Source organism: Mercenaria mercenaria, chromosome 2 (assembly GCF_021730395.1).
Source record: "Mercenaria mercenaria strain notata chromosome 2, MADL_Memer_1, whole genome shotgun sequence".
In the NCBI taxonomy this organism is placed as follows: Eukaryota; Metazoa; Mollusca; class Bivalvia; order Venerida; family Veneridae; genus Mercenaria; species Mercenaria mercenaria.
Window position 1 is genome coordinate 108674566 of NC_069362.1, and position 21579 is coordinate 108696144.

Below are 21579 nucleotides of genomic sequence, written 5' to 3' on the forward strand. Positions count from 1 at the left end.
TTTCCCTGTCTTTGTTATTTCAGTATTATTGGAAAAAGTCTTCCCCAGACTTGTTTTACTGGGAGCTACTGTCAAACTCCACCATGCCCCAAAAAAATACTTTCAACCACATCCCCAGGGTAGCCGAGGTAACCCCCAGTTCCCAAATTTCACTAATCGCCATTGTTTTTTTTTGGGGTGGAGGTCCGCCCGTCGTAAACATTCACGCATAACATTTCTGAAAACCTGTAACGATAGGGGTTTTAAAATCAGCACAAATTTTACAGACTTTTAAAAAAAATTTAAAAAAAGGGAAAAATGTATTTTCCCTTTTTAAAAAAATAAACATAAAATTACAATTTTTGAAAAAATTCTTTGTTTTCTGTCATGTACTTTACCAGTAAAAAATGCTACACTGAAAGAGAAAAAATTCAGCAAAAGCATTTTAAAAAATAGAGTGTTTTGGGGAAAAAACGCATGTCTCCCCTAAAACCTAATCATTTGAATAAATAGTATATGAGTTATCGAAAAATTTCCCAGGACTTATTGGCAAAAAACATTTTGTACAAGGGGGGTGAAGATTGGGTGAAAAATTTTCCCCGCTTCAAAGAAAATGCGGGGCAAGATTTTTGGGCCGGGGAAAACACACCGAAGAAGTAAAAACAATGTCTTCCACACCACTGTGTGGTTTTGGGGACAAATTTAAATTTTTGTTACTGTCATGTTTTTCTAAACCAGTAATAATGCCATATTGAAAGAGAACAAAAGCATTTGAAAAACTAGTGACAAAGGATTGAACAAACTTAAATTACACAAAATCATCATTCAGAATTGGAATATTGTTTCTAGAAAACAAACCTTTCCACCATTATTTCCAGCCTCCTTCCATGAGGGTAGTGAGGTGAGATAGACTTTATCACAGTTAAGATTTCCTGAGTCAATGACGGCAACCTCGCCATCTTTAATGCCGTTAGGGTACAGTCTGTTACAGTCTGTCTGTAGCTGGGCCCCTCCTTGTTTGACCAAGGAGTATGAAGCCGAGCCACTCCTCAGATTCAGATTGCTAGCTGCACTTGCTACAATTACATCAGCCTACAAATATAGCAATACATTTAGTTTCACTCTACCTTAAAAGGTAAACTGATATTAATTAATTAAAGGTTGATTCTACTTAAACCAGACTACTTCAGAAGAGCATACAAAATCAGAACAGTATTGGCACTGAAAAAGTTAAAGGTAAAAATTATTTATTTTGCATCGGTATATGATCCCCATGTTTTGAATGGAACCGGCATGTCATGTATTTACCTTTTCAGCATCAAGTCTAGGCTGAGATTGCAAGAAACAGCTATGATTTGACTAAATCACCCATCAGTGAACACTAGTTGGGATATCAACAGCAACTGGGAAGGGAATCTGGACTGCACAGGTTGTGGACTAATCTGCTAACCACTGAACCACAGACTCTCTCTCAAATAGATGCATTTAAATTGTCATGAAAATGAAACACCTAGCTCACTAACAGCAACAGGACAAAAATCTGGACCTGTTCTTACTTACTGGAGTCTAGCAAAACACATTCTCAATATCTAACCTTCTGATGTCCCATTTCTCCATGTACCAGGTGTATCTTGATCTTGTGTTTCTTTGTCTGGAAGCACTTTGGGGCTGACACTGAACTTGATGTCTGAGCATCTTCTGAAATATGAACACAATCATAATCAAAATGAACACTTGTACAATTGGGATACATCACTCAGGAAAGATACCTCTAAAATGTCATTTTCACTGGAAAAATTTTGAAAAAAAAAAAAAAAAAAAAAAAGAACCCAACAAGTGACAAACTTAAAACATGTAGAATTATAAAAGCTAAAATTAATTACTCATTGAATTAATTGTAAGAACAGAAAGGAAATTTTGTTTTTAATAAAAAGCCTGAAAGTAGAGCACTTTTACTTTAAAAGAACAGATAAAGTACTTGGAAATACTACTTGGGTAAATTAACCAAAATATATAACTGACAACCTGCCGAGAAAAATGGAGTTAAATCAAACAAATAGAACAAACAAAACAAGAGGGCCATGATGGCCCTATATGGCTCACCTGGTTAAATGGTTGCTATGAAGATTTGCATTTAAGTTTAACCCCAGGGTCATGATTTGAACAAACTTGGCAGAGATCCACTTAGCAATGCTACACACCAAATATCTAAGCTCTAGGCCTTCTAGTTTATTTCTAGACATTTTTTGAAGATTTTCCTATGTACAATCAAGTAACTCCTGGGGCGGGGCCAATTTGACGCCGGGGGTCAAATTTTGTAGAGGTCCTCTAGGCAATGCTATATGTCAAATATCTAAGCTCTAGGCCTTCTTGCTAATTTTTAGAAATTCTTTGAAGATTTTCCGTTGTTCAATTAAGTTACTGCTGGGGCGGCGTCAATTTTATCCCTGGGGTCATGATTTGAACAAAGTTTGTAGAAGTCTGCTAGGCAATGTTACATATCAAATATCTAAGCTCTAGGCCTTCTGGTTTATTTTTAGCAAATTTATGAAGATTTCCCTATTTTCAATCAAGTAACCCCTGGGGCTGGGTCAATTTGACCCTGGGGGGGGGGGGGGGGGGTAAAGATTTGAACAAAATTTGTAGAGGTCCTCTAGGCAATGCTACATGTCAAATATCTAGGCTATAGGCCTTCTGGTTTATTTTAAGAAAATTTTGAAGATTTTTCTATGTACAATCAAGAAACCCCATTTGACCCCGGGGGGTCATGATTTGAACAAATTTTGTAGAGGTCCACTAGGCAATGCTATGTGTTAAATATCTAAGCTCTAGGCCTTCTGGTTTATTTTTAGAGATTTTTTGAAGATTTTCCTATGTAAAATCAAGTGACCCCTGGGGGCGGGGTCAATTTTGACCCCGGGGATCATGATTTGAACAGATTTTGTAGAGGTCCACTAGGCAATGCTATGTGTTGAATATCTAAGCTCTAGACCTTCTGGTTTATTTTTAGAAATTTTTTGAAGATTTTCCTATAGATGTAAAATCAAGTGACCCCTGGGGTGGGGTCAATTTTGCATGCATACTAGGCAATGCTACATGTCAAATCTCTACGATCTAGGCCTGCTGTTTTATTTTTAGAATTTTTTTGAAGATTTTCCTATGTAAAATCAAGTGACCCCTGAGGCGGGGTCAATTTTGACCCCAGGGATCATGATTTGAACAAATTTTGTAGAGGTCCACTAGGCAATGCTACATGTCAAATATCTAAGCTCTAGGCCTTCTGGCTTATTTTTTTAAAAAAATTTGAAGATTTTCCTATAGAAATCATGTAAAATCAAGTGACCCCTGGGGCATCGTCAATTTTGACCCCTGGGTCATGATTTGAACAACTTTAGTAGAGGTCCACTAGGCAATGCTACATGTCAAATATCTAAGCTCTAGGGCTTCTGGTTTTTGAGAAGAAGACTTTTTAAGATTTTCCTATGTAAAATCATATGACCCCCGCCGGGGTCATGATTTGAACAAACTAGGTAGAGGTCCACTAGGCAATGCTTCATACCAAATATCTAAGTTCTAGTGCTTCTGGTTTTTGAGAAGAAGATTTTTAAAGTTTTTCCTTTCGGTTGACATGGCAACCAGAGTTCTGCATGGAATTCAATTCTTTGAACAATTTTTGTAGAGCTTCACCCAAGGAACATTGCTGTGAAGTTTAGATGAAATTGGCCTAGTGGTTTATGAGATGTCGTTTAAAGTAAAAGTTTACGAACGCCGGACGAGGAGTGATCACAATAGCTCACCCTGAGCTAAAAACAAGAGGACCATGATGGTCCTGAATCGCTCACCTCTTCCCACATGACCCAGTTTTGAGTATGACATCGTTTTTGACCAACTTTCATGAAGATCCCATGAAAAATGTGACCTCTAGAGTGGTCACAAGGTTTTTCTATTTTTAGACCTACTGACCTAGTTTTTGAAGGCACGTGACCCAGTTTCGAACCTGACCTAGATATCATCAAGATGAACATTCTGACCAACTTTCATAAAGATCCCATGAAAAATGTGACCTCTAGAGTGGTCACAAGGTTTTTCTATTTTTAGACCTACTGACCTAGTTTTTGACTGCACGTGACCCAGTTTCGAACTTGACCTAGATATCATCAAGATGAACATTCTGACCAACTTTCATGAAGATCCCATGAAAAATGTGACCTCTAGAGAGGTCACAAGGTTGTTCTATTTTTAGACCTACTGACCTAGTTTTTGAAGGCACGTGACCAAGTTTCGAACTTGACCTAGATATCATCAAGATGAACATTCTGACCAACTTTCATAAAGATCCCATGAAAAATGTGACCTCTAGAGTGGTCACAAGGTTTTTCTATTTTTAGACCTACTGACCTAGTTTTTGACCGCACGTAACCCAGTTTCGAACTTGACCTAGATATCATCAAGATGAACATTCTGACCAACTTTCATGAAGATCCCATGAAAAATGTGACCTCTAGAGTGGTCACAAGGTTTTTCTATTTTTAGACCTACTGACCTAGTTTTTGACTCCACGTGACCCAGTTTCGAACTTGACCTAGATATCATCAAGATGAACATTCTGACCAACTTTCATGAAGATCCCATGAAAAATGTGACCTCTAGAGTGGTCACAAGGTTTTTCTATTTTTAGACCTACTGACCTAGTTTTTGACTCCACGTGACCCAGTTTCGAACTTGACCTAGATATCATCAAGATGAACATTCTGACCAACTTTCATGAAGATCCCATGAAAAATGTGACCTCTAGAGTGGTCACAAGGTTTTTCTATTTTTAGACCTACTGACCTAGTTTTTGACCGCACATGACCCAGTTTCGAACTTGACCTAGATATCATCAAGATGAACAATCTGACCAACTTTCATGAAGATCCCATGAAAAATGTGACCTCTAGAGTGGTCACAAGGTTTTTCTATTTTTAGACCTACTGACCTAGTTTTTGAACGCACGTGACCCAGTTTCGAACTTGACCTAGATATCATCAAGATGAACATTCTGACCAACTTTCATGAAGATCCCATGAAAAATGTGACCTCTAGAGTGGTCACAAGGTTTTTCTATTTTTAGACCTACTGACCTAGTTTTTGACTGCAAGTGACCCAGTTTCAAACTTGACCTAGATATCATCAAGATGAACATTCTGACCAACTTTCATGAAGATCACATGAAAAATGTGACCTCTAGAGTGGTCACAAGGTTTTTCTATTTTTAGACCTACTGACCTAGTTTTTGACCGCACGTGACCCAGTTTCGAACTTGACCTAGATATCATCAAGATGAACATTCTGACCAATTTTCATAAAGATCCCATGAAAAATGTGACCTCTAGAGTGGTCACAAGCAAAAAGTTTACGGACGGACAGACGCACGGACGGACGGACGGACGACGGACACTGCGCGATCACAAAAGCTCACCTTGTCACTTTGTGACAGGTGAGCTAAAAACAGAACATGGCCTGACCTTCTAACATTTCAGGTTCAATAACTTCAAAATCACTCAACATCACAGAGATGCTTTCATCAATGTCCTGTGGAAGCTTGATAATACACTTATTCTCCTTCTCAATGGCACTGATTGTACCAGAGTGTTTGGCAGCTTCTAAAACCGCATGGATTCCAGTTCGTTTCAGGAAATGTCTTTTACTACACATTCGTTTTAACTTCATGTCTAGTTTCTGTTTTCCTTTAATCAGGTTCTCTGACAACCCTGTCAACTCTATACCATTAGCTGAAACAAAACAATAATATAATTAGTTTTCTGCCATACAGTTTGCATGTAACACTAAAAAGAATTTCTGACACAAAAAAATATTTGGAATGTTTCTTTTGGGATGGAGAGCTAAATGATAAATTTATGTCTGACTAAAACTTAAGTAGAATAAGAAATTGTGATATTTTCACTGCTTTTTTTTCATGTTCTGATATAACTCTTTCCATAGCATCTGTGCAAAATGTAAAACCCTGTGTACTCACTGGTGACCTAAATTACAGGTAATTTCAACAATGGCTTTAGTATAAATGTCACTAAATTACCGAGACATCTATAATCAGTTGCTTAGTGACTGACATTCACAAATATTATAAATATAAATTACAATATATTATTACAACTGTTGCTTAATTATCTAATCATGTAAGAATAAATCACACTTTGTTTATAATACAGCAACATACCAAAACATACATGCAGATGTGATACCTGAACATGAGAATCATCAGATACATCAATTTGACAAGTTTTAAAATCGTTCATCATTTAAGGGCTTTTTTTACTAAAAGGAGAAGCAACATAGGCTTGTTGTTTTGGGAAAAAACACTTGTCAGTACTTGTGCAAAGGGGAATAAATTCCCATTATAGTCAATTTGGGAGAAAAAACTGCATGATTTAAAAGAAATATTTACAGGGGAAAGAGGCTTACAAAATTCGTATCTCCGTGATTTACCTTTTGTTTTGATAACAACATCATTATTCTGTATCTCTGCGAAGTCGCTCTCTGTCCAACACTCGGAAATAAAATCTGCCACTACCTGGTCACAATGAACCGTCACTGTCTTCACTGTTTTTGAATCAAGGAACTCTTTTATAAGTTTAACAATATGAGGCACTATGTCGTCTGTACCCACTACAACAACAATCTGTTGTTTCTTTGTAAACACTTCCATTTTATCTCGAAATTTCCTTTTATTATCTAACAAGAAATCTCCCCAAACTTCAGAGTTCAGCAAATCCGTGGAAGATCGGTCTACCTGTACTGATTCTTCTAAAACCGACTCAAGAATAGTATCTTTTATAGCGGTACCGTTACCATCACTGGCGACATAAACGTTAATCAATGTTCCAGTGATTTCCCAGCTTCCGCGAGTGCGTTTCTGGTCAAGTTTTTTCTGAACATATTTAACTGAAGTTTCTTTTTTCGCAAACTGTACCCATTCTCTAGTCTTCAAATGTTTAAATTCTACAGGTTCAATTTTATCACATTCACTGTACATTTCAATAAAAGCATTAGGAATGTCAGCAGGGTCACCTTCAACGGTAACCTCATTTCCGTCAACATGAATTTTCATGTCCCCGTATTTTCTACATATTGCACTAAACGTTCCCTGAATCTCCAGCACTGTAAGCTTCTCTATGGACTTGACTTTCCTCGTCTCAGTCTTCCTCCTAGCTTCTCGAGAAAGTGTTTCCACCTTGTCACTGAGAACCTGATGAGCAAGTTTCACATTAACCTTATAGCCAACCAATTTGATTGATCTTCTCTCCCTATCTGGTTTCATTAGCAGGTCCTTAAATTCTGGCCTCCCTTTAAAATGAAACAAAATGTCAAGATTTTAAGTTAAGAAATGTTAGTAAAATCAAATATTACATGGGATAAAAATATAGCCAAACTGGTAAACCCAATGCCATATATTGCAATTCATTACATACAAATTTTCAATTTTCGTGTACTTACAGCAGGACATGAGATAATATTTTTTCATGCTGCAAATTTAATACCTGCTGCTCAATGTCAATTGAGATGTCCATTTAATGTGTTCTTGCTTTAAAAAGGTAAATAACAGCAATAATTTTTTTAAACACAAGTTATATAATATTAATAAGAGTTGATGTCTATGTAATAAAATGCATAGAAAATATGCATTTGTTCTTTCACATAGTCATAACCTGCCCCTAATGTTGCACAATGTCTATGCTGCAGAACTGAACTTATGCAAGTTTCTCCATTCGATGCTGATAATCATACTATATATATATATGATACTCATGTTATACAATTCCAATTTCTTTTTTCATCTTACAGTAGTTTATAAATTTTCACTGAATTAAATCTTGACACATACTGTGCACTTACAGAAACCATGTATAAACATAACAAACGATACATCACCTGGGTATACAATTGATAATTTAAATCGAAAGTAGAACATTTCAATTGTGGATCTTCAATTTGAGAGCAGGCCATTTCATTTTTTTTTTTTACAATTCTTCAGAATGAAGATAATTAAAACAAGAGGACCATGATGGTCCTGAATCGCTCACCTATCCCCAAATGACCCAGTGTTGAACCGAGTATGACGTCGTTATTTCTATTATTTGACATAGTGACCTAGTTTTTGAACACATGTGACATAGATATCATCAAAATAAAAAATTCTGACCAATTTTCATGAAGATCCATTGAAAATATGACCTCTAGAGAGGTCACAAGGTTTTTCTATTATTTGACCTAATGACCTAGTTTTTGAAGGCATGTGACCCACTTTTTAACCTGACCTAGATATCATCAAGGTGAACATTCTAACCAATTTTCATGAAGATCTCATGAAAAATATGGCCTCTAGAGAGGTCACAAGGTTTTTCTATTTTTCGACCTACTGACCTAGTTTTTGACCGCACATGATCCAGTTTCGAACTTGACCTAGATATCATCAAGCTGAACACTCGCACCAATTTTCATGAAGATCCATTGAGAAATATGGCCTCTAGAGAGGTCACAAGAGTTTTCTATTTTTAGACCTACTGACCTAGTTTATGAAGGCACGTGACCCACTTTTGAACTTGACCTAGATATCATCAAGGTGAACATTCTCACCAATTTTCATAAAGATCTCATGAAAAATATGGCCTCTGGAGAGGTCACAAGGTTTTTCTATTTTTCAACCTACTGACCTAGTTTTTGACCGCACGTGACCCAGTTATGAACTTGACCTAGATACAGTAAACCTCGCTTATAAGGAACAGCTTGGGACCTCTGAAAATTGTTCCTTATAACCGAGGTTCCTTATATCCGTATAGCGGACTAGTTCCTTGTAACCGAGTTTTATAACGAACACAATTTGTATAGCGAACACTATTGACTGACGTTTGAAAAGGGCTCCGGGTCGACCATGAATCTTTATGTGAGAAAGTTGTGAGTCTAGTACCGGTCCTTTCCTAGAGAGATGGTAAGGTAAACTGACTGCGTTTATATGACTGAAATAGTGTTGAAACACGGCGTTAAAACCTAAACTAAGTCAAAATGTACGTCGGTAAGAATGACGTGGTTTGTGAAATATTAAATTAGACTACCAATTAAAATTTAAAAGTAGGGTGTTTATGACATACAGTGCATTACGAATAGACAACGGCGCCATACATACGGTCTAAAGTGTAAATTATACCTATAGTTTCGCTATTGTCCATTTTAGCACCTGCTATAATTTTTACAATTGAAAATTTGGTAAACTGGACTGTTTGCCATTGTTAATCATGCGTAATTAACACATTTATTTAGGATAGTATGACATGACCCTGTCCGCGACAAATTTTCGTTCACTATAATTGTTAACATGAAATACATAATACATGTAGCTCTCAAATATTTCCAGTTTTCAATAATTTTTATTCTTTATGTCTGTTCGCTATAACCGAGGGGTTTTCCATTGAATTTCGTACTTTGGGACTAGAAAAAGTGTTCCTTATAACCGAGTGTTCCTTATAACCGAGTTCCCTATAACCGAGGATTTTTACATTGAATAAAGAAGGAATTAGATCGGGGAATTGAAAACTGTTCCTTATAACCGAGTGTTCCTTATATCCGTGTTCCTTATAAGTGATGTTTACTGTATCATCAAGCTGAACACTCTCACCAATTTTCATAAGAACCATTGAGAAATATGGCCTCTAGAGACGTCACAAGGTTTTTCTATTTTTAGACCTACTGACCTATTTTTTGACCGCACGTGACCCAGTTTCGAACTTGACCTAGATATCATCAAGGTGAACATTCTGACCAATTTTCATGAAGATCTCATGAAAAATATGGCTTCTTGAGAGGTCACAAAGTTTTTCTATTTTTAGACCTACTGACCTAGGTATTGACCATACGTGATCCAGTTTCGAACTTGACCTAGATATCATCAAGGTGAACATTCTGACTAATTTTCATAAAGTTCCCATGAAAAATATGGCCTCTAGAGAGGTCACAAAGTTTTTCTATTTTCAGACCTACTGACCTAGATTTTTGATCGCACGTGACCCAGTTTCGAACTTGACCTAGATATCATCAAGGTGAACATTCTGACCAATTTTCATGAAGATCCATTGAGAAATATGGCCTCTACAGAGGTCACAAGGTTTTTCTATTTTTAGACCTACTGACCTTGTTTTTGACCCCACGTGACCCAGTTTCGAACTTGACCTAGATATCATCAAGGTGAACATTCTGACCAATTTTCATGAAGATCTCATGAAAAATATGGCTTCTTGAGAGGTCACAAGGTTTTTCTATTTTTAGACCTACTGACCTAGTTTTTCACCGCATGTGACCCAGTTTCGAACTAGACCTAGATATCATCAAGATGAACATTCTGACCAACTTTCATAAAGATTCCATGAAAAATGTGACCTCTAGAGTGGTCACAAGCAAAAGTTTACGCACGGACGCACGATGGACGCTGCGCGATCACAAAAGCTCACCTTGTCACAAAGTGACAGGTGAGCTAAAATAAAAACATCTTAACATTTTATCATATGATATTTATGCAACCTCTGTAACATGCCATTCTGCATGCTATTAGATTATGATTCAAAGTAAACAAGTAAGTAGGACAAAATGACACCCTGATCTCCCTAAGAAAATGAATAAAGTTTCACTATTTTCTGCGTGTTTTAGTGAAATATAGAGGAGAGAAGCAGGTTATCATTAATTTGTTTTCGGTATTTAAAATTTACATTACAATAACAACACAAAGAGGCATACCTGAATTGAGAAACTCCATCAATTTATCCCAAATAAGTTCTGGAACACCAATATCGGCTTGGTCAATATTTCCAGCTAGGAATTTAGCTACAGCCTCCTGGACACCAGTTTCCCAGCCCCTTACTAATGTTCGGTAATTGGGCATGTTCTGCCTCAGAGTGCACTTTACTGTAACATGATCCTTGGAAAAAGTCATGTCTGCGTATTTGTCACGAAGACGGGCAGTGAACTGAGGTTGACAGTGTCTACAAGTAAGGGAAAACATCAATTATATAATATATATATAGCTAGCCAATCTTAACAGTGTTGCTTATACTTTAAAAGAGCACAGCTCAATGACATCAGTCCCGTTCTGCATATAAAGACGATACTTGAGTAGCACAGTTTAAAAAAACAAGAGGGCCATGATGGCCCTATATCGCTCACCTGAGTACCATTGCTCTTAATGATAAGATCAAGTTTTGACATAGATCGCATAGGCATACACTTTAAATATCATCAGGATAAATATTTTCTTGTAACAGTCCCTTTTGACCTATGGGTCACATACTAGTCATAGCCAATCTCCATACCAAGTTTGAGGGTCCTAGGCTCAAATGCTGCATTTTTGTACTAGCATGTCTATTCCTTACCCTGGAAGACTGAAATAACATTTAAAACAAATCTCATTAGATGCTGCTGAGGTATATTCATTTACATAAAATAAAGGAAGTTAATTTGTCATAAATTCAGTCAAAAGTTATCTACCCTGATTGTTCGAGTCCATCTGATGGCATAAAAGACATTTCAAATCAGTATCTTCATTGGTTATGGAGATACACCCATTTTAATTTGAAACAAAGGGAGGTCATTTGACATAAAATCAGTCCATAGTTATCTACCCTGATTGTCTCAGTCCAACTAATGACAATAATGAAATTTCAAATGAGTCCTATAAGTACTTACTGATACAAATTCATTTTGATTAAAATCAGGGGAGGTAATCAAATATAAAGTAACTCCAGAACCTATGATTGGATCTGACAGATTCATCATGGAATCCAAAATTTATTGTTGTTGAAGATATTTTGCAAGTTTGTATCAAATCAAACCATAAATGAAGTCTCTATATGACTGCACAAGCCAAACATAGCAAATTTTGGCCCTTTAAGGGGCCATAACTCTGGAACCCATGATAGGATCTGGCCAGTTTTCGAAAGGAACTGAGATATTATGCCAATACAAGTTGTGTGCAAGTTTGATTAAAGTTGATTGCAAAATATTGTCTCTATCGTGTTCACAAGCAAAAAATAGCAAATTTCGGCCCTTTAAGGGGCCATAACTCTGAAACCCATGATGGGATCCGGCCAGTTTTCGAAAGGAACCGAGTTATTATGCCAATACAACTTGTGTGCAAGTTTTATTAAAGTTGATTGCAAAATGTGGTATCTATCATTTTCACAAACCAAAAATGGCAAATTTTGGCCCTTTAAGGGGCCATAACTCTGGAACCCATGATGGGATTTGGACAGTTTTCGAGAGGAACCGAGATATTACGCCAATACAAGTTGTGTGCAAGTTTGATTAAAGTTGATTGCAAAATGTTGTCTCTATTGTGTTCACAAGCCAAAAATTGCAAATTTTGGCCCTTTAAGGGGCCATAACTCTGGAACCCATGATGGGATCTGGCCAGTTTTCAAAAGGAACCGAGATATTACGCCCATACAAGTTGAGTGCAAGTTTAATTAAAATCAAATACAAAATGTGGTCTCTATCGTGTTCACAAGGAAATTGTGGACGGACGGACGGAAGACGGATGGACTGACGAAGGGTGATCACAAAAACGTGACAGGTGAGCTAAAAAAAACATGTACGGAGCCAGGCGGCTACCAAAACAATTCTTTTGGGCTACTAATTATTTCAAAGTGCTTAAAATTCAATGTACAATTGTCAATTATCCACTCTTCAAAAAGGGAAAATTGGATAATGGATTTTGACGATCGTCAATAATTCCTTTATCAAGTGATACCTGCCAAAGGCTACCTAGACAGAATGTTTATCAAGTTTCATTTAAGCTGGACAGTAGATGTAGGAGGAGCTGTGTACACAAGGGACGGATGTAGTTGTAACACTGTTATGCTTCAGAAAGGGGCTTAACAAAAAATTATAATTAGACACAAAAGTCCTGAAAATATGCATATGTCCACTTTATGCTGATGATGTATACCCAGTTTTACCTGAATTGGATGAAAACTGTAAGTCACTGACACCTTGGACATAAAAAGAAGACATTATTCATGGAATTTTTGAGCCTGTTATGGACCTTGTGTCACATGGTGGTGGTGATGATATATGACAACTATTTTAAAGTTAGTGAAAATCAAAACTTTAACCTGAAATTCTAAAAAGTGGGCATAATTCATTTTGATGCAAGAGTTAAGGCCCCTGTGTCATATGTGTGATGATGGGGAACAACTATTTTAAGTTCGAAGCAGCTGGCTTACTGAAGGTCAGGTGCCTGCCCGCCATAAAATAATGCACGGAGGGGCCCCTGAGGTCTTCCTCCACCATCAAAGCCAAAAGTTGCCATTAAACCCAACACAAACAAACAAAAAGTTTGATTTGAAGCAAATCTATCAAGTAATACTGAGATACAGTGAAAGTGCATGGAAACTCTAACCAATCTGTGGATGCAGATGCTGGAGTGAGTAGGATAGCTTTCCATATGCTTTGCATTGCCATGAATAGCCGTGTGCTACTTCAATGTTGAAAAAAATTGCTTTTTTCTTATTTCAGGACATCCATAAAACTCATTGATATATATGCAAACAAACCAGGGTTCAAATTTAGACAAGCATACAAGCTAAATGCTAGTGGAATTTTAAAATAGCTAGTGGGTTTGAAATGTACTAGCTAATTTCAGCTAGTCAATAATATAACAAGCAAATGTCTAAAGAGCTTTAATAAAGTTTGTTTTGAAGGTACACATTTTTCTTCATGAAAGGAATCATGGTTCATACAGACCTTCCCAAAAAAAATTCAAGTAGTTTTCAAGGAGTTTTCAAGTAGTTTTCCTCCATTTTCAAGGACTAAAATGGGCGCAATGTCACTGTTGCTGAGACATGAAATAACCAATTTAAATCCAATTTAGGACAAAATTAAACAATGTAACACAAGATTTACCTTCAACGCATCGCGGATAAATTACACAGTGTGAAAATTACTTGAAAGAGCATAAAACCCGTAAAGTACAGTACCATACCGTACTATCGCTGACTCCGTGACAGGCCCTAATGGCGGTAATGGTTGTTTTTTCTCTCGTCGCTTTTTAGTTTATTTTGGTCCGTTTATAATGTCTGTCCGTTTTCACTTCGCACCCGACGAATTTAAGGACTATTTGCCACCTTTTGTACGTTTTTTCCTAAATTCAAGTAGTTTTCAAGTAGTTTCTGACTGTTACAAAATTCAAGTAGTTTTCAAGGAGTAGGCATCAAATTCAAGGACTTTTCATGGCCTGTGTGAACCATGGGAATGTTATCATTTATGTTTATGATATTTTATTTTTCAACAAAAATGGCACAAGCTATTTTAAGCTAATAGAAAGTATTTTTGTTTGTGACTGGCTACTAACAGAGATCAATCAGTAAGTTTTGGCCAGTAAAATATATATATAGTAATTAAATATTATTAACTTAAGCCTGTAGCTTTTGATTTTAGCTAGTGATCAAAAAGGGCACTAGCTAATTTCAGCTAGTACAAACTATTGTTTAATTTGACCCCTGCAAACTGACAATGTAATAAAGGTGATTAATTTTCTGCTCCGCATCTCAAAAGACTTTTTTCCACAAATATGAAATTTTCTTTGTTAACACTGGTCACCTCCGCTAAAACGAACAATGATCATGTTTTGCTTACTTCTTAACAAATTCTAACTGATCTGGAAGAATTTGAATATTGACGGGTTTAGGTACTGGAACAATATGTAAGCCCATATCCCAGATAGCTCCATTTTCACATTGGTAATATGGTGACAATCGTAAAAGCATCCCATCTACACGATGTTGCCTTTTCCCTGAACACAAACGCTGGACAACTGTTGATAATAGAAATTCAGAGCATATTTAGTACTACACTTTGTTTTATTTTAATTACATTTAGAAGATGTTTGGTACGCTGGACAAATGTTGATAATAAAAATTCAGAACATATTTAGTACATGTACTACACTTTAGTTTTATTTTAATTACATTTAGAAGACGTTTGGTACGCTGGATATTGAACAGTTGATAATAAAATTCAGAGCATATTTAGTATTACACTTTCTTTCCTTTAATTACATTTAGAAGACCTTTGGTACAGAGATAAAAAAAATTCAAGTAAAGCAATTTCAAGATAGCATCAAAAATAAATATTTACAGTTCCAATTTTGAATTTCGTGTAATTAACTTAATACTTTTCAGTGTTTTTAATGGAAGTTTGAAATAGCACATATCCTAGCAAACTCGCTGTTTTGGCTTTCAAAGATTTTGTTGTGTCAGGATACCAACAATACTGACATTTTCTATCTGTGTGAATATATTTTCATAGCAGAACATAGGGTTACAGATCCCTTCTTAACTCTTACCCTGCTGAATTTCTATAATGAACTTGTACATCTTTCAACTTGGACAGTACCATTAACTATTAAAAGGGGTACTTACCAAAAAAGATACAGACTGAATGGCGAACAGTGCAGATCATGATCAGACTGCATGGATGTGCAGGCTGATCATGATCTACACTGGTCGCAAAGGCAGAATCAATTGTGACCAGCTGCATGATAAGGGTTAACAAAATTGCACTGCTCTTGTTAAAAAACTACATAAATATAAATTTCTCAATATCAACATTCAGACATGATGCAGCGTATGATATATGCATTGGTAATGGGTAATCACTGCTTTAAAAAGCACTGACATATCATATTTTATCAGTAGTCTTATGAACAGAAAAGTGTTGTATATACCTCTATAGTCTTCAAACTCCAACAGGCAGCAACCGTCCTCAGTTTCTACATCCCCATTCTTCTTAAGATGGCCACCACCAATGGATTCTCGCTCAAAATAATAGACAAGTGTCTCCCTGCTACGTATATGACCATCACTACTTACTACAATAGCTTTTGGAGGTGGTACTTCACAGATTTCAAGACCAAATCCATCTAGTTTCCTGGCCTTTACAGTCTGTCTTAATTTTATCATATCTGCAATAAAAAAGTGTTCTTACAATATCAATGCATTTATAAACAAAACATTAAAACATGTATTTAAAACTATATTTCGGAAATTCTATGAAAATACATCAATGGCATTAAATATAAATGTTTTGGAACAAATACTGCTAGTAAACATTCTCTGTTACTACATGCAAACTTTTTGTCAAAAAAAAAAGAGAGTTAAAAGTGGATATATTTTGTAACCATGGTGATACTAACCCTAACCTTTAGTCAGTATTTTATGCATATTGTACACTAAATGCATGCGGACATGCAAAAATTTGCATATTTTTGCCGTGCGCTACAATTGATAATCACTTTCGGGCATGCACAGAAGACCGCTCCAAGTCTGTAATGAGTTACATCGTTTTGTTATTACCAGTAAAGCTGAAAATCAAACTGTGAGGTCATTTCATGATGCATTCTGTCCAGTAGTTGCTGAGAAACCTATTTACAAGCAAAATTTGTAACATGGACACCAACACATATGGGTTACGAAAAAGCCTAGGCTATCTGAAAAATTGTAAACAGCCAAGCTACCAATGCTTTTGTTGATAAAAATTTCCGGTATATCAATATCCAACAAAGAGATGTGCTAACAAGAGCTTCCAGAACATAAAACAGCTGCTAGTCTGCTATATAGCATATACCATCTTTATTATACATTCACAGAGATGACTTACATATTCAGACATTTGATCCTATATTCTGGCCCTAGTGCTTAACTATTGCTTAGACAGCTCCAACATCACTTTAACCTAATCATTTGGAAAATGAAATCCTACCAGGCTTTTGCTGAAAGATGACAAGTGCCTCTGTATGTTCCAAATTAAACAGTATGCCGTCTTTAACTGTGGCTGGTCGCCCAATAGCTTCAAAATAGTTCTGTATACTCTCTGCCCGTGTGCGAGGATTCAGTCCTTGCACAAATATGCTGACTTCAACGTTCTCCACATGATGTAAATTTGATGCTACATGGAAAATAAGAAAACAGCATTTAACTAATAAAATGATAGTCTTCTGACAGTGGCAGACAATATGAGTACATTCAAAATTTTAATAATGTTACATTTTACTACAGCCTGAATTTTGTGAAAAGGATTAACTTTTACTTCCTGTAAGACTACTTTCATGTTGATCTTGATAAAATGCCCCAATTTGTTTACAGAATTTTGTCCTTTAATTTTTAAAAGACGCAAAACTGATTCTGAACTCAGCAGAGAATTTACATTAAATCTAAAAAACAAGAGATGTCACTAATGGTGACAAATGCCCCTGCAGCACCTTGACCTTTGACCTGGTGACCCCAAAGTCAGTGGGGTTGGTGTACTCATAAAGTACTATCAGCATGTAAAGTTTGAAGGTCCCGGGTGAAGTGGTTCGCGAGTAAAGTGCCTTCATGCAAAAAGTTAACGTTGGCCCCTGTGACCTTGACCTTTGACCTGGTGACCCAAAGTCAGTAGGAGTGGTGTACTCAATAAGTACTATCAGCACGTGAAGTTTGAAGATCCTGGGTGCAGTGGTTCGCGAGTAAAGTGCCTTCATGCAAAAAGTTAACGTTGGCCCCTGTGACCTTGACCTTTGACCTGGTGACCCCAAAGTCAGTAGGGGTGGTGTACTCAATAAGTACTATCAGCATATGAAGTTTGAAGGTCCTGGGTGCAGTGGTTCGCGAGTAAAGTGCCTTCATGCAAAAAGTTAACGTTGGCCCCTGTGACCTTGACCTTTGACCTGGTGACCCCAAAGTCAGTAGGGGTGGTATACTCAATAAGTACTATCAGCACGTGAAGTTTGAAGGTCCTGGATGCAGTGGTTCGCGAGTAAAGTGCCTTCATGCAAAAAGTTAACGTTGGCCCCTGTGACCTTGACCTTTGACCTGGTGACCCTAAAGTCAGTAGGGGTGGTGTACTCAATAAGTACTATCAGCATGTGAAGTTTGAAGGTCCTGGGTGCAGTGGTTCGCGAGTAAAAAGCCTTCATGCAAAAAATTAACGTTGGCCCCTGTGACCTTGACCTTTGACCTGGTGACCCCAAAGTCAGTAGGGGTAATGTACTCAATAAGTACTATCAGCATGTGAAGTTTGAAGGTCCTGGGTGCAGTGGTTCACGAGTAAAGTGCCTTCATGCAAAAAGTTAACGTTGTGACTAACGAACTAACTAACTAACGAACGAACGAACGGACAGTTGAAAACTAATATGCCTCCCTTCGGGGGCATAAAAAATAATTGTAAAACGTAACCATAACAAAATGCAAGTTCAAATACCACACACCTGATACTTGTGCATTCCTCTGAAAAGCGTTACTGGCTAATGCTGGGTTTGGCGCTTGGTTCCTTACCATAGAGCCTGGTGATCTTGCTTTGAACTGTTGCATATTTGGACCCTGACCAAAACCTCCGTCTTTAAATGGAGCAGAGTACCTGGCGTTCTGACTCCCATACAACCCCTGAAGATTTTTGTTTATAACACTATGTGGGTTTAAATTTTGATATGGATTTATATTCGGATTTGGATTGAAACTCTGTGGCTTAGAAACATTACTGTTTGCTGTAACCCCTTGGATAGGTCTCTGTGCCAATGGCTGAGGTGTTGACTGTGGTGCAGATGAAACATTTGGAAATTCTGTATCTTGTGATCTCTGTGACGGCAATGTGAAACTATTTTTTTCCTCATTGTTCTGATTAGATTTACTAAGTATTCGTATCTGTTTGGTACTTTCTGTTACAGGTTGACTGGTCAGTGATAATGGAGGTGCAGATGGAGTGATCCCTACAGTATGCACAGTAGACACATTAGTTTCTACTTTACTTATAGTGTCATTTCTACTCACTGTAGGCTCGCTTGGCAATCGATTATTATTAAATAAACTAACATTTTCATTTCTTACTTCCATCTCTTTTTTTACAGGAGATCTTTCCAAGAAACTATTTGTAGGAGGTGAATAGGGAGGTGGTGGTTCAACAGGATGGTGATGCTGCTGCTGCTGTTGTTGCTGCTGTTGGAGCTGATGCTGGTGAAGTTGTTGCTGCTGTTGTTGGTGCCATAAAACATGCTGCTGTATAGGTGGTGTACTTTGTCTTAAATGCTGCATCTGTACTTGGCTGTATGGTGAATGATGTTGCCACACTGCTGGTTGCACATACTGCTGCTGAGCAAACAATGGCTGATGATGGGAGACTGGAGTTTGGTGAAAAGCTTGGGAATGCTGAGGTTCCCCATGCTGCATGTCATACTGGTGCATCACTTGAGGATGTTGCCACAACTGCTGTTGTGGACTTGTGACATTATGCATAAATGGTCTTCCAACAGCTGGAGAGTTTCTATTTTCCTCAATCTGTGGTGATGGTGATTTTGTGAATTTTTCGTGAGACTGATCATCCCGATGACCATGACCTATTGGTTCAAGATGATGAATGTTCTGCTCAGTTGGCTGATGTTGCTGCTGTAACTGAAGCTGTTGCTGCTGTTGCAACCAAATCAGCTGTTGTAACTGCTGAAGTTGCAGCTGGTTCATTTCACCAGGCCAATTTTGTTGCTGAGATCGGACAACTTGAGGGTTTAAATCTTGTGATTCTTGGGGACTTTGTTGTGCATGTGCTTGAGGAAATGGTTGCCAGCCTCTTTGAGAAAAAGCTGAAGAATGTTCTGCCCATATTTGCTGCTGTGGTCTATTATTAAACCCAATTCCGACTGGCATTGCTTGCACACCAGCAGCTTGCTGAGGCTGAGACAGTGACACATGCTGCCATAATTGCAGATCCTGTTGTTGCAAGGCAGATGCATGATCAGTATGCCCAGGAATATGTTGTCTTATGATAGATCTTGGAGGCAGAGGAGGTGGATTGTCTTCGCTCATTTTTAGTTAACTCAAAAACTTAATAAAGCAAACTGTCACATAGTTTCATTAGTATCACATCACAACAAATTAATGTGAATATTTTTGCAAACATGTACGGCTGTCACTGGTTTTCCCAACCTCTTTTTCCGATTTAAATCAGATCAGTAGCATGTATTAATCAATAAAATCTACACATGTTTTAATTATCAGACGATAGTTCCGTGTCAGACACGTTATACACAATGTGCCTCTACTAAATCAACGCATGGGTGGTGGGTGGGGTAGACCGGACCCACAGTTCAAATCCGCATTGTGTATTAATGCGGGAAAACATATTAAAATGTTATTTGAAAACAAGAAGGTGAATGTCAATATTAGAAAATGCAAGAGCTGTCAAAGTCTTTGAAAATACTGTAAACGGAAAATATCAGTATCTTTTTGGAAAATGCTTCGTTTTCGTGAACAACTAAAACATCCGGGTGCGCATGCGTAAGGCATTTGGGTACGGACTAACCATAAAACGAAACATACATAGCTCGCGTTTTGGGAGCATTTTAATAGTTTTGACGTTTAACCTACTGACCCTACCACCTCGCCACACCAATATAACGGTCCTTTTACTAGTTTTTCAATCATGTCAATATATTCAACCGGGATTCCCTACGTGAGATGTACCTCTGGATTGATGGAAATGTGAAGGGGTTTAGTGAAACTTTAGTCCTGGTCAAGTAATTTAAACCTATGATCATTTTCACTTAGCACTTAACATGAGTTTTCACTGGCTGTGATTTTAAAATTTGTTGCAAAACCGAGTTATTTCAGCAAAAGTATAAATTTGGTAAAACCTACTTTATGCTATAAATGCAAGATCTATTGTACTATATGTATATATATATAGAGAGAGAGAGAGAGAGAGAGTATGAGAAAATATATGTTCAAACAGTGTCAAAAGTTTAATTATAAACCCGAGCACTTTCAGCTTTTTAAAAAAGCCTTTTTCAAGGGTAGCATAAATCAAAACAACACAATGACGGCGTAAATACCGCCTGTATAGTTCGATATATAAATGTTAAATGAACATATCGATCAGATCAGGTGAATTGATAACAGGTTGATTGATAAAAAAATTTTTTTTAAAAAGCCAAAAGCGCTCGGGTTTATAATTAAACTTTTGACACTGTTTGAACATATATTTTCTCATACTCTATAATTTTATCTTTATGTTCTTGTATCCTTCCGGAATCTAGTGTGTTTGAAAGGCATTTCGTTGATGTTTTTTCTTTAATATCTCACTTATATATATATATATATATATATATATATATATATTTCACTAAAATTTATAAGAAATGCAAGTTTGAAAAAATATTGTAACCTCCTTTGCCTGTTTTTCCACAACCAAGAAATGAATTTGGAAGCTAGACAAAGTTTTAAAGCTTGCCGTTTGGTTGAAGGACAAATTGTTGAAATTCCCACAATCTGTTGAAATGCAAATGTAAAAGTAGAAAACAAATGCTCAGCTTCTGAAATAACAGTTGTAAATCAATAAAACATAGACATTTGTAATGGGCTAACACTACCTTACACTCTATGCAAGGGTCTAGATGAATCTCTACAGAGTATGCAAGAAGGGAACGCATGAATGTCCCCATGATGGTCTGTCCCATTTTCAGTTCCCAGATCACTTAAGTTATAATGTAGTCCTTTTCCTTATTGTTCTCCAATATAATAAGGGTCCTCTACT

General features: G+C 37.0%; 1 protein-coding gene across 1 annotated transcript; it reads right to left on the reverse strand.

Annotated features, from left to right (window-relative positions):
• Positions 1 to 102: 102 nt before the first annotated feature.
• Positions 103 to 20318, reverse strand: LOC128545966 (uncharacterized). The gene is made up of 10 exons (XM_045358762.2): positions 18269 to 20318; positions 16783 to 16968; positions 15749 to 15985; positions 14659 to 14836; positions 10765 to 11009; positions 6469 to 7326; positions 5487 to 5753; positions 1574 to 1677; positions 838 to 1071; positions 103 to 225 (listed from the first exon to the last, which is right to left on the reverse strand). The coding sequence occupies exons 1-10, from the start codon at positions 19851 to 19853 to the stop codon at positions 103 to 105; spliced, it is 4017 nt and encodes a 1338-aa protein (XP_045214697.2). The 5' UTR covers positions 19854 to 20318.
• Positions 20319 to 21579: the final 1261 nt, after the last annotated feature.